The 12668-nt window shown below is 38.5% G+C and overlaps 2 protein-coding genes across 2 annotated transcripts; one reads left to right on the plus strand and one right to left on the minus strand.

The window, feature by feature from the left end:
- Nucleotides 1-4055: 4055 nt before the first annotated feature.
- LOC134656473 (uncharacterized) lies at nucleotides 4056-5183 on the minus strand. The gene is made up of 2 exons (XM_063512013.1): nucleotides 4163-5183; nucleotides 4056-4104 (listed from the first exon to the last, which is right to left on the minus strand). The coding sequence occupies exons 1-2, from the start codon at nucleotides 5146-5148 to the stop codon at nucleotides 4056-4058; spliced, it is 1035 nt and encodes a 344-aa protein (XP_063368083.1). The 5' UTR covers nucleotides 5149-5183.
- Nucleotides 5184-8179: 2996 nt separating this feature from the next.
- On the plus strand, nucleotides 8180-11941 carry LOC134659163 (uncharacterized). The gene is made up of 2 exons (XM_063514796.1): nucleotides 8180-9384; nucleotides 9846-11941. Exons 1-2 carry the CDS (start codon nucleotides 8184-8186, stop codon nucleotides 9854-9856), a joined length of 1212 nt encoding a protein of 403 aa, XP_063370866.1. The 5' UTR covers nucleotides 8180-8183; the 3' UTR covers nucleotides 9857-11941.
- Nucleotides 11942-12668: the final 727 nt, after the last annotated feature.

The following is a 12668-nucleotide window of genomic DNA, read 5'->3' on the forward strand; positions in this document are numbered from 1 at the left end:
TAATCCGCCGTATTACATTACGGCTAGCCGTTTTCAAAAACAGGGGCGTTTTGAAATGCGGCGGTTTAACTATTAGCCGGATTGAATGCGGCTGAATGAGAATCCGCCGGAATGTATTCGGCGCCATACGTTCTTCAACACGGCTAGCCGTAATGTAATACAGCGAGTCATTAGACTCAATCAATCAATTTTTGTGTATTATGGCTCCATCAGGGCTTGATGATTCCGCCAGTGTCGAGGTTGGATAACACACGGCCAGTATGATAAAGATCGTCGGTGATGTATAGACGGTGTTCGGTAGAGTATCCATCCACCCTAAAAACAAACACAAGCAATTCAACCTACGGACAACACAACTACTTCTAATTGTTAAAGACGTCACAAACCAGACAACGTTTATTGTATATATATATATATATATTATTAAGGTTATTATAATGTTTACTAGACCCATCACCTGTCAGAATGCTCATAATTCACAGTTTGAACTCATTCTTAGTTAGGAATTTATTTAAAATACCACCAAATGTGGTATAAACTAGGGTTAGCAGGAAGTTAATATTTATAGGACGGCTTATCTCACGTGGGAGAAAATCATATATTGGATAACGTATTAAGGGGCATTCCAGAAGTATATGGTTAGTGGTACCTTCGTCCAGTCCACACTCACAGATAGAGCTATCCCTTATTCGGCTCTTGGCCAGGCGCACTGGCGAACAAATATGTCCAAGTCGTAATCTGATAATATTCGAGGTAACAACCTTAGAGTAGCCTTTGTGCTTGAAGAACCAGGGTTTAGGAGGGATATTTGGCTGTATGTTACCGTAATGTTGACCCTTGGCTCTACGTGAGAGCTGCCATAATTTATTCCATTTTTCAAATAGAAGACATCTTATCGAAGATCTTATGTCGCGAGTAAAGCATTTTTGGTCAGAAGCGAAGCTCTGGTGTATGGCAGCTTTAGCACATTGGTCCACGACCTCGTTGCCCGTTATGCCTGAATGGCTAGGGATCCATGCCAACACTACTTGCAAATTGGCATCATGGCATTCTCTAAGTTTATCTTTTATTTTTAAGGTTAGGTAGAAGTTATCCTTGGAGTGAAATGGTAGTCTCTTCAGATCCTGTAGGCAGCTCAGAGAATCAGTCAAGATTATACTTTTGTCTTGATTGTGCGATTTAATGTAGGTGATAGCTTCATATAGAGCGACTGCTTCGCCAGTAAATATTGAGGCTTGTGGAGGGCTTTTATTATTGAGTACTATTTTATATTTTGGGATCCATACCGCTGATCCTACGGATTCTCTTGGGTTTATTTTAGAGGCATCTGTGTAGACCTGTAGCCATCCCTTAAATTGTCTGTCCATAATTTGGTTAAATACAGTGTTTGCATTGGGTGTTTTTTTAGAAATTCCCAAGTCTAGGACGACTGTGGGTTGAAAAACTAAAGTGTCGTAATTAAAGCAGAATATTTGATTCTTGTCAAATTGGTAATAATTTATATTGGAATACTTTTTGTAAGCTTTAATTAATGGGGGGAGTTCTTTATTTTTCCAGTACTTAGAGACAGGAGATATATCCAGTAGGGCTTTACATTTTGCTAACAGTGGATGATTCTCATATTGTGTTATATTTATGAAAAATCTGTCGGCCAAATACTGTCTGCGCAATATAAGAGGGGGATCTAGACATTCCACTTGCAGAGCATTTGTTGGAGATGACCTCATTGCACCAGTCACAATTCTCAGGCACTTAGCCTGGATTCTATCCAGTTTGCCCAGTGCTTTCATATTACAGGGTTCCAAAATGAAACTAGCATAGTCAAAGTGGCTTCGAACTATAGCATTATATAGAATTTTCTGGGTGTACGGATGAGCCCCCCAGCGTACGCCAGACAGTGAGCGCATAGCATTAACACTCATTAGACTCATTAGCCGCCGCTTTGACAGTTTTTAGTTCCCATTTTTAACACTCGTGGCGCTGCCTGACATAACAACAACAAACTATGAACAACGCTGGGGTGTCCATCAAATCTGGAGTTCGTCGAACTGTTTCTTTTCAAAAATCATTTCCTTCGCAACTTAACTAGATGGAGCCCGGCCTCGCGGGGCTCCCATTTCTGAGCGGTTTGCCCTTCGGGCATCTGAAGCTACCTAACCTAACGAACCTAACCTACTTACCTACCAACGCTTTTTTCCCTAAAGTGTAATGTTTTCACGGACGTCTCACTAAATCAATAGGTAGGTAGGTTAGGTTCGTTAGATAGCTTCAGATGCCCGAAGGGCAAACCGCTCAGAAATGGGAGCCCCGCGAGGCCGGGCTCCATCTAGTTAAGATGCGAAGGAAATGTTTTTTGAAAAGAAACAGTTCGACGAACTCCAGATTTGAGGAGAGAGCAGAGCAGTACCCAAGATAGCTGATGCTGAACCCTGGCAGTACCTAGTGGAGCTCGGGTTTAATACAACATATGCACACGCTGTTTTGGTCATCGGACTCATCTTGATGAGCACTTAGGAGAGTAGTACCCAAGATAGAGCTGATGCTGAACCCTGGCTGTACCTAGTGGAACTCAGGTTTGGTGCAACATAGGCAAACGCTGTTTTAGTCATCCGACACGTCTTGATGGGCATTTGGGAGAGCAGTACCCAAGATAGAGCTGATGAGCTGATGCTAAACCCTGGCTGTACCTACTGGAACTCAGGTTTGGTGCAACATAGATACACGCTGTTTTGGACATCCGACTCGTCAGAATGAGCACTTGGGAGAGCAATACCCAAGATAGAGCTGATGCTGAACCCTGGCAGTACCTATTGGAAGTTTGGTTTGGTGCAACATAGGCAAACGCTGTTTTGGTCATCCGACTCATTTTTTTTGAGCACTTGGGAGATACCCAAAATAGAGCTGTAGCTGAACCCTGGCAGTATTTAGTGGAACTCAGGTTTGCAATATAGGCACACGATGTTTTGGACATCCGACTCGTCTTGATGAGCACTTAGGAGAGTAGTACCCAAGATAGAGCTGATGCTGAACCCTGGCAGTACCTAGTGGAACTCGGGTTTGGTGCAACATAGACACACGCTGTTTTGGACATCCGACTCGTCATGATGATCACTTGGTAGAGTAGTACCCAAGGTAGCTGATGCTGAACTCTGGCAGTAGGTACCTAGTAGAGCTCGGGTTTTATACAATATAGGCTCACTCTGTTTTGGTCATCCGACTCGTCTTTTTGAGCACTTAGGAGATACTCACGATATAGCTGTAGCTGAACCCTGGCAGTATTTAATGGAACTCACGTTTGTTGCAACATAGGCACACGCTGTTTTGGTCATCTCACTCGTCTTGATGAGCACTTAAGAGAGCAAATTATACATAAGTTTATGTGCGGAGCAGCATGATTACCGCCAGTAGGTGTCCAGACGGGATAGTTTTACGCTCAATTGTGTGGTGTGGACGCATAAATAAATTCAAGGACATTGGCTCGGTGACCCAACATTGCCAGAAAAGAAAAGCCAGTTGTCTTCCTTACAAGAAGTACTGGGCGACATTGCCAGAAAAGAAAAGCAAGTTGTCTTGCTTACAAGAAGTACTGGGCGACAGTGTAGGATGTAATAAGGGCTTATGAAATTGTATATTACGTGTGGATGATATTGGCAATTTGATTTTGTCGTCTGGACACGTTTTTAATGGACAAAGTAAAAGTTGTATCAGACAGGCGTACCGGATAGCGACCGAGGGCCAATTAGTAGGTATATTTCTTTCTTGCTCTCACTTATAGCTGCGTCCTTAACGGACTTAACCCACTCGATTGAACATGGAACAAGCCTCGGACTGGATCAAAGTCGCGGTCCGGTACGTTTAGGTAGAAAAACTCCGCGAGCCCTTACAAAGCTCTGCTTTTTGCTAGTTATAATATTCCTCAGTAGTAAATTTAATGCCGAATTTAGCCATAAAATCACGGCCAATTAAGGGCGGACCTCCTTTAGGTATCACATATATCTTAAGTACGTCTTTTATTGAATTGTACTCAGCATTTACTAACAATACACCCATTGGCGTCATTTTATGCCCGTTATAAACACATAATTTAATGTTGCACTCGTGTAACTGAATATGAGAAAAATATTGTTTATAACATTTATCGGAAATCACACTTATTCCAGACCCTGAGTCAAGTTCCATATAAAATTTGTCACCGTTGATTAATACAGTTAAAATAATGGGATCGTAATGTTCATACCTTAAATTGTATAGCGCGCACTCCTCACAGTCCTCGCAAGAAGTTTCCGATTCTCCTCCCTGTGCTTGGATATTGTGAAATCTTAGTTTGCATACTTTCTTTAGGTGTCCCTTAACACCACACTTGCCGCACTTATAACCTTTGTAACGACACGTTTCCGCACTGTGGTTTTTCATGCCGCAAATATTACACCTATTGAAGTCATCGCGTTGATGCCATTTGGAACCCGATGCGACATCCGTAGCACGACCGGCGCCAGCTCCGCCACCGCGACTGGCGCGGCCACGGGCGCCGCCGCGCCCAGGGCTCGCCGCGCTCGCCGCACGGAACACCGGCTCCTCCTTTATCGGCACGTTGCCGATACTGCCAGTTTCGCCTACCATCGCCTGGGCTTGCCTAGCACTAGCCGCTTGCTCTGCGACCTCCAACGCCTTGGAGAACGTAAGGGTCGCCGCGTCTTGTTCAAACAGCTTGTCGCGCTCGGGACCGGAACCCAGACCGAGAACGAAACGGTCCGTCAGCACCGTCTCCAGGGCGGTGCCCAGGTCGCAAAAACTTGCCAACCCGCGTAGCCGCGCCGCCCAGTCTCCTAAAGACTCGTCTGGCTTTTTCGTCGCACTGTAGAACTTCGCCTTATTAGCAAATGAACACTTTTTAATTTTAAAATGTTTATCTAAAACAGCAATAAGTTCGTCATACGTTTTCGCTTCTAAATCACTAGGGTACACGAGATTACGTGCCAAGCGATACGAATCGTCCGAAAGATGCGTTATTAACACTGCACATTTTTTATCGGCTGTAATACTAGTAGCATTTACTTTAAAAAACTGAGTTAATTTCCCCTTAAAAATAGACCACTCTCCGGATTTGTAATCGAAATTAGGCAAAGAACCGAGATAAGACTGCGCCATTTTGTTTTAAATACGTGGGTACTCTCGCGTCGTCGCCAGTGAGGTGTCTAGTAAAACAACCGTTCGGACCAATGACTGGTTTATTACTGAAGCATGCAGGTACAGCGTCAATACATATCAGTTACACTAGGTACAGCCAAGGTTCAGCATCAGCTCTATCTTGGGTACTACTTACCTAGGTACTCATCAAGACAAGTTGCATGACCAAAACAGCGTGTGCTATTGTATAAAACCCGAGCTCCACTAGGTACTGTCAGGGTTCAGCATCAGCTATTTCGGGTAAGTACCCGACCGGTTAAGTAACTGGTCTACCCAGTGATCACATGACGAGTCGGATGTCCAAAACAGCGTGTGTCTATATATGTTGCAGTTACATACAAGTTGCAGTCGTGTATCGGCCCTAAGTCACTGAAGTTTGTATTAATATGATCTGAACTTCATTTATAATTTTAGCAGTTCTAAGCAATAGTAACACATTAAGGCGCCATTCATTAATTACGTAAGACATTTTTTGCCAGTTTTTGACCCCCTCCCTCTCCTATGTAAGAAATAATAAGAATATAAGCTGACCCCCTCCCCCTCCCGCCCCCTACCATACCATACCATATATTACGTAAGAATCTAAAGGAAAAAATGAGTAGGTACACACATTTGGTTTGTTTTAGTGTTTATTTTTCTTAAAATATTTTTATGAATGTTTATTTGTACGTACGTTTGTACAGGACAAAGGTACTTGAGCTCGTTTAAGCTAACTCTGCACCGTGTTTGATAGCATAGAGTGTATGTAGTTTATTAATATTATTTTAAACGTCATAATTTCATAAAAATTAAAAAAAAATGGCTTCTTTGTGATCTTACTTACGTAAGAACTATGAAACCCCCCTCCCTCCCCCAAGTAAGAAAAAAATGCAAATTATAAGATATGTTCGACCCCCCTTCACTTCAAAATCGTCTTACGTAATAAATGAATGGCGCCAAAACTGTTTCTCGAACTGAAAATACCCGATTTAGGGGAACGGGGGGTAATGAGAGCCATCGGGTAATGAGAGCGATGGTATTTTACCGAAAACTACCCCTATTGGCGCACGAGTGACCACTCGGGCGTGTTCTTCGACCTTCGGGAATGTTCGTGTAACGCGGCCAACTCGTTGGTGTGCAGCATTGAGTCGCAGGAGACGGTTGTTTGTTTTTCGTTCCGTGCTTATAAAAAAGTTCAAATTGTCAGCAACGAGATAAGCATGGAAATATGATATTGTTGAACAAGTTTGTATTAATTGCATACACAAATTAATCATCTATCAAGTGCCATTCAATCGATTCTGATAGAAAGCCGATTAAAATATTTATGTAATTATTTATCAAAATGGAGGTAAGCGGGTAATGGGAGCCTAGGATTTATCTAAAAATCTATCTAAAGATCTGAAGGATCTAAAGATTTATCTTTATTAGCAGAGTAAGGTTTTGCTAATTTAGTTATGGTAAAAATCATATCCTGCAAGATTTTAAATTATGGCTCTCATTACCCTTATGAAAATTTATTAGGCTCTCATTTTCCGAAGTGTGGGGTAATGAGAGCGAATGACTTTTTTATATTTTGAATTGTTTTTCCAAAAAGCATATCTTTAGCAGGTTCAAAACGTGATTATCTGATACTCAAATAAACAAGGTTTATGTTCATACTTGAAATATATTATAATTTAAACATATGTCGTTTTTATTAACAATTTTCCTTAGTAGGCTCCAATTCCCCCCCGCTCCCCTAAGTTTGCTAACACAACATGACTGATCAGTTCATCGGCGTCACAAAACATACGAGTGAATTGACCTCCGCAGTGAATATACAGCAAGACTGATTATTCTAGTAGGTATTCACAGAAAATTAATTGCTAAATTGGGAATCAAACCAAGCGAAGCGAGGTGGGTCTGAATCCAAAATGTTAACTTTTGTATTCATCGTTGTTAATGGCGTAAGCGCCATCGACATTATTGAAATTGAAAACATCACATAGGTATCGTTGTTTGAGTACCCACAACACAAACCTTCTTGAGCTTTTCTGGGGCTTAGTCAATTTGTATAAGAATGTCCAATTTTTTTTTATTTATTTACTACTAACGCCATCTATTAGAGAAATAAATAATTCACATTAGCACGAATGTTAATTCATTATTTTGCCAACAGATGGCGCTAGCAGTAATACAAAGTATTATTACATTATTTAATATTTTTAGGTTTATAAAATGATATTTTCATGTTTGATAACACATCTAGACATGAATTTAAATTACTATGTTAAATCTCAAACCTAACAGTGCAGTAGTTTTTCCGTAAAGTGTACCACAAGAATGCATAGTTTGTCGAATAGTGATAGGGCTCGCTTCGCTCGCCCTAATAAATAAAAATAAAGTTTAAGATTTCATAAAAACTGATAAAATACTATGTTTTAGGTATTTTATTGTACAATTAAAATAACGAACTCAAAAAATACACAGATCATCACGCAAAATTAATTATTTTACTTTTAAGAATTTCTACCATAGTTGACAAATAGTACGTATCCGCAATTCGGACCGTATCTTACAAAGATTTTTTTTGTTGTCAAAGTTGGCGATTGAAATGTCAGTTAATGTTTGTTATTTCTATAATATTTTACTGGAATTTATTATTACGTTTTGTTTTTGTGTTCCATTGCGGTAATTAAACTTAATTGTTTGTATATCTTAAGAAAACATGAGTGCAGGTATTAAGTGATGAAGAAGGATTACATTTTTCAAGTTGTCTAATAGGTATGTTCTCACTGCGCTGAGGTGAAAAATGTTGTGTACTACACGAGATCAAAGTTATTTACATCTCGTGCGCTTTTGAGTCCTGTTGTGTATCTGTGATCATGTATGCTATGCTATCTGTGGACTTGTAGCTATCTATGGAAGTTTTAATAAAGAGTCACTCTTACAATATAAAGTGTATTATTTAAATAAAACATGGCGCAGTCTGTAAAAGTAGAAAATATATAATAAAGACGTGCAAAAAGTTCTATATGTCGTTAAAGATGGAGCATTCCATCAAGCTACCACCAAACTTTGATTTGCGAGCTGCAAATGCGGCAACAGAATGGCGGCTATGGCGTCTCTGTTTTGAAGACTACTTGGTGGGTTCAGGGCAAGATAATGCCGCGGATAAGGTAAAATTAGCCCTATTGAGAAATATGCTAGGAATGGAAGCTGCCAGAATAGTCACCACGTCGCTACAGCTTTCCGAGAGTGAAAAAGATAATTACGATTCGGTCATGAACGCAATAACAAAATATGTCAGCCCGCGAGTAAATGAAGTTTTCGAACGATTCAAGTTTAACAATAGGAAACAACTAGAAGGAGAAAGTTTTGATAATTTCTTTACGGAATGTAAACAATTAATTTTGACATGTAACTATAAACAAAACAAGGATTCAATAGAAGATCAATTGTTGAGGGACAAAATTGTACAAGGAGTATTAGACAAAACAGTACAAGAATCTTTACTGAAACTAGATAACCTTACACTTGAAAAGGCAGCCAACTATTGTCGCACTTCAGAAATGAGTAAACAACAGGTGCAGGAGATGAACCCGACAATAGAAATTGATGTGGTCAAAAAATCTAAATCCCATCAGGCACAGAAAAAACACGTATTTCAATGTAGGAGATGCCAAACTCAACATGGGCTGCGAGAATGTCCTGCCTATGGGAAAAAATGCACCAGATGTGGAAAATTGAATCACCTTGCAGTCAGCTGTAAAGTCAAGAAAATTAATTTAACTCAAGAAGATTCAGAGGAGTCAGATGACACTTTATTTTGTGGTGCAGTTACTAGTAAAGGGAAAAACAAATGGATGGACTTTATTGACATCGAAGGAAAGAGCATATATGGTAAAATTGATACCGGGGCAGAAGTAAGTATCATGCCAACAAAAATCTTCAAGCAACTTCAATCTATTGAGGCGCTCAGACCATCAAAGACCTTGGAAGCATTTGATGGTACAAAAGTCAAAGCCATTGGAAAGGTCCGTCTCCATTGCAAGTACAGGGAACGAGAGTGTTATGAGGACTTCAGAGTTGTAGATTGCAAGTCAATGATATTAGGAGTGCCAGGTTGTGAAGCTTTAAAACTAGTTAAGCGAATTTACAGTGTTGATGAAGCTGGAGATGGGACTCTAAAAGAGGACTTCATAAAAGAAAATATAGATGTTTTCCAAGGTCATGGTAAGTTTCCAAAAAAATGTGAAATACCTACTGTTGATCATGAACAAATCTGTCATCCAGCACCAAGAATTCCTTATACATTGTATGAACCTTTAAAAATAGAGTTGAACAGATTAATGGAAAGGGGTGCTATAACTAAAGTAGATGATATAGATAGTCTTGCTTGTATTAATAGACTTGTTATAGTAGAGAAACCAAATAAGAAAATAAGATTGTGCTTAGATCCTTCAGACCTCAATAAAAGTATTGTTAGGAAGCCAAAAACCTTACTGACAGTTGAAGAAATAGCTGCTAAGTTGCAAGGAAAAAAAGTGTTCAGTGTATTTGATTTGTCTGAAGCATTTCATTGTATACCTTTGACAGATGAGTCATCATGGAAATGTTGTTTTTCAACACCTTTTGGAGTTTTTAGGTACTTAGTTCTTCCATATGGCTTATCTAATTCACCTGATCTTTTCCAGGACCAAATTGAAGGCTACTTTGGAGATATACCAAATGTTATAACTTGGTTTGATGATATTTTAATAATGGGTGAGACAGAGGAAATTCATAATGAAGCTGTGAGTAAAGTTTTGGCCAAGGCCAGGGAAATTAGAGCCGTCTTCAACAAAGATAAACTACAGTATAAACAATCTGAGGTCAAGTATGTAGGCCAAATATTTAATGGAACGGGTATGAGTGTGGATAAAGCAAGAGTTGAGTCACTAATTAAATTAAAAGAACCAACAAATAAAGATCAATTACAACAAATGATTGGTTCTTTCAACTATGTTAGACGCTATGTTCCTGAAATGGCTGAATTATTAGCACCATTATGCAAATTACTTCGAAAAGATATTGAATTTCAGTGGTTACCATTGCATGCCAGAGTTTTTAAAGAACTAAAAAATAAAATATCTCAAGCTCCTGCTTTATGTCCATTCAACCCACATAAACAAATAATTTTGCAATGTGACGCTTCTCAAAATGGGGTTGGTGGCTGTATGTTTCAACCAGGAGAAAATAATGTTTTAAACCTTGTAGCATGTGTTTCAAGAACTATGAATGACTGTGAGTTGAATTACAGCCAGACTGAAAAAGAATTATTGTCAATATATTTCACAACTCAAAAGTTCCATAAATATATTTATGGATCACATGTTGTAGTTCAAACTGACCATAAGCCTCTACTTGCAATAATGTCTAAACCAATTAGTAAGGTAGGATCACCACGTTTAAGAAGACTTTGTCTGAAGCTCTTAAACTACAGTCTAGAACTAAAATATGTGCCAGGTAAAGAAATACATTTTGCTGATATGTTGTCAAGAAACAGTTTAAAAATAACAGATAATGATCCTCAGATGTTAGAAATGGTACATTCAGTATCTGTTCACTTACCTATGAGTGAGGAAAGAAAGGCTCAATTTAAACTTGAAACAAGTCGCGATTTGACACTTAAAGAAATATATAAGTACTACTATGATGGATGGCCAGATGAGAAAAAACTAAAAAAAAAATGCCTTCCATATTTTAAACTCAGAGATAAAATTTATGTTGAATCGGGCCTCATCTTTCTTGATAATAAAATTATTGTACCGGAGAGTTTAATACAGTATGTACTTAAATGTGTACATGAAGGTCACAGTGGTATTAGCAAGTCTATTCAGAAAACCAGGCAACTTTTCTATTGGCCAAATCTAGCATTGGATATCAAAGAGTTTATTGAGAAGTGCCGAACTTGTGAAAAGTTCAGTTCATCTAATTCACATGAGCCATTATTACCGCATAAAATTCCAAAATATAGATATTACAAAGTAGGCACAGATATTTTAGAGTTTGCAGGTAAATCATACTTGGTCATTGTTGATTATTTTTCTCATTGGCTAGAAGTTAGGCCTCTTACTAATAAAACCTCGAAATCTGTAATTGATGCCATGCAAGAAGTGTTCACAAGATTTGGATATCCAGTAGAAATAATTGCGGATAACAATCCATTTAAATCTCAGGAATGTATTAACTATTATAAGTCTAAAGATATTACAATAATAACCAGTAGTCCGCATTATCCTAGAAGCAATGGAATGGCAGAAAAAGCTGTTAATATTGCAAAGAACTTACTAAAAAAAGCTTCAGAGGATAGAGCGGACTACCGAGACTTTATTATGAGTTATAATAACACTCCTTTGTCTGGACTTAAATACTCTCCGTCACAAATATTAAACAGTAGATGTATCAGAACCAATGTTCCTACTAATGGACAAGCCTTGGAACCAAAAGTAGTTAAAGAAATTTATAAGTTGTTAAAGTTAAGGCAATCAATTACTAAAAGTATTCATGACAGACATGTTAAGAAAAAAGAAACTGTATTTAAAAAGGGAGATCATATTGTGTACAAAACAAAAAATGATGAATACTGGAAAAAAGGAATTATACTGGGTAAGTGTAAAGAACCAAGATCATATTGGATCACTAAAGACAGTTCGTCCAGACCTTTTAGACGAAGTACTCATCATCTTAAAAAGTCTTTCACCAATCTTACATCTCTAAGCAGAAACTCCAGCGATGGGTCACCTTTTATTGATGAAAGTGCTATGAATGTTGAAATAATTAATAATGATGGTGTTCATAGAGATGATAAAACTGATACTGAGGATGTAGGAAAAAATGGGAAAAATAATATGAATAGTGATTTGTTAAATAATTTTAATGATAATAATGTAAGAGATAATGAACCTGTACCAAAATATTACCAGACTAGAAGCGGTCGTGAGGTAAGACCTAGGCAGCTGCTGGACTGGTAGGGGAGGTGTTGTGTATCTGTGATCATGTATGCTATGCTATCTGTGGACTTGTAGCTATCTATGGAAGTTTTAATAAAGAGTCACTCTTACAATATAAAGTGTATTATTTAAATAAAACAAGTCCCTTACTACGCTCAAGATTCTAAATTAGATTCACTCGCTACGCTCGTGAATCTATTATAGAATCTTTCGCTTGCACGGGACTCAAAATAAGCACTCGAAGAAATATCAAACTTTGATCACTTGTTGTACAAATAACTATTGTATGAAAAAGAGGAAGTCTAAAGGATTCGTAATTTTTAAAAGTTGCTGTACAAATGTTGGTCAGTTTAAAGCCTTTAGTTTAATTTATTGCGCCTGTTACAGGAAGCACCCTGTATATGTTTCTAAGCATACAAATTTTAGGGTGCAGATGTCATAATGCATTGCATACGTTGCGTACGTGGGATAAGTGTGTCTCGAGCTATATTGTCTGTGTGGTTTGGTTTGAATAGCAATGGAAGC

This window comes from Cydia amplana, chromosome 2, assembly GCF_948474715.1.
Source record: "Cydia amplana chromosome 2, ilCydAmpl1.1, whole genome shotgun sequence".
Lineage (NCBI taxonomy): Eukaryota > Metazoa > Arthropoda > Insecta > Lepidoptera > Tortricidae > Cydia > Cydia amplana.

Coding starts and splice junctions, on each gene's coding strand:
- LOC134656473 (XM_063512013.1), bottom strand. CDS start 5,148: ATGGCGCAGTCTTATCTCGGTTCTTTGCCTAATTTCGATTACAAATCC. Junction 4,105..4,162: donor TATATGGAACTTGACTCAGG/GTCTGGAATAAG, acceptor TCTCATATTCAG/TTACACGAGTGCAACATTAA.
- LOC134659163 (XM_063514796.1), top strand. CDS start 8,184: ATGTCGTTAAAGATGGAGCATTCCATCAAGCTACCACCAAACTTTGAT.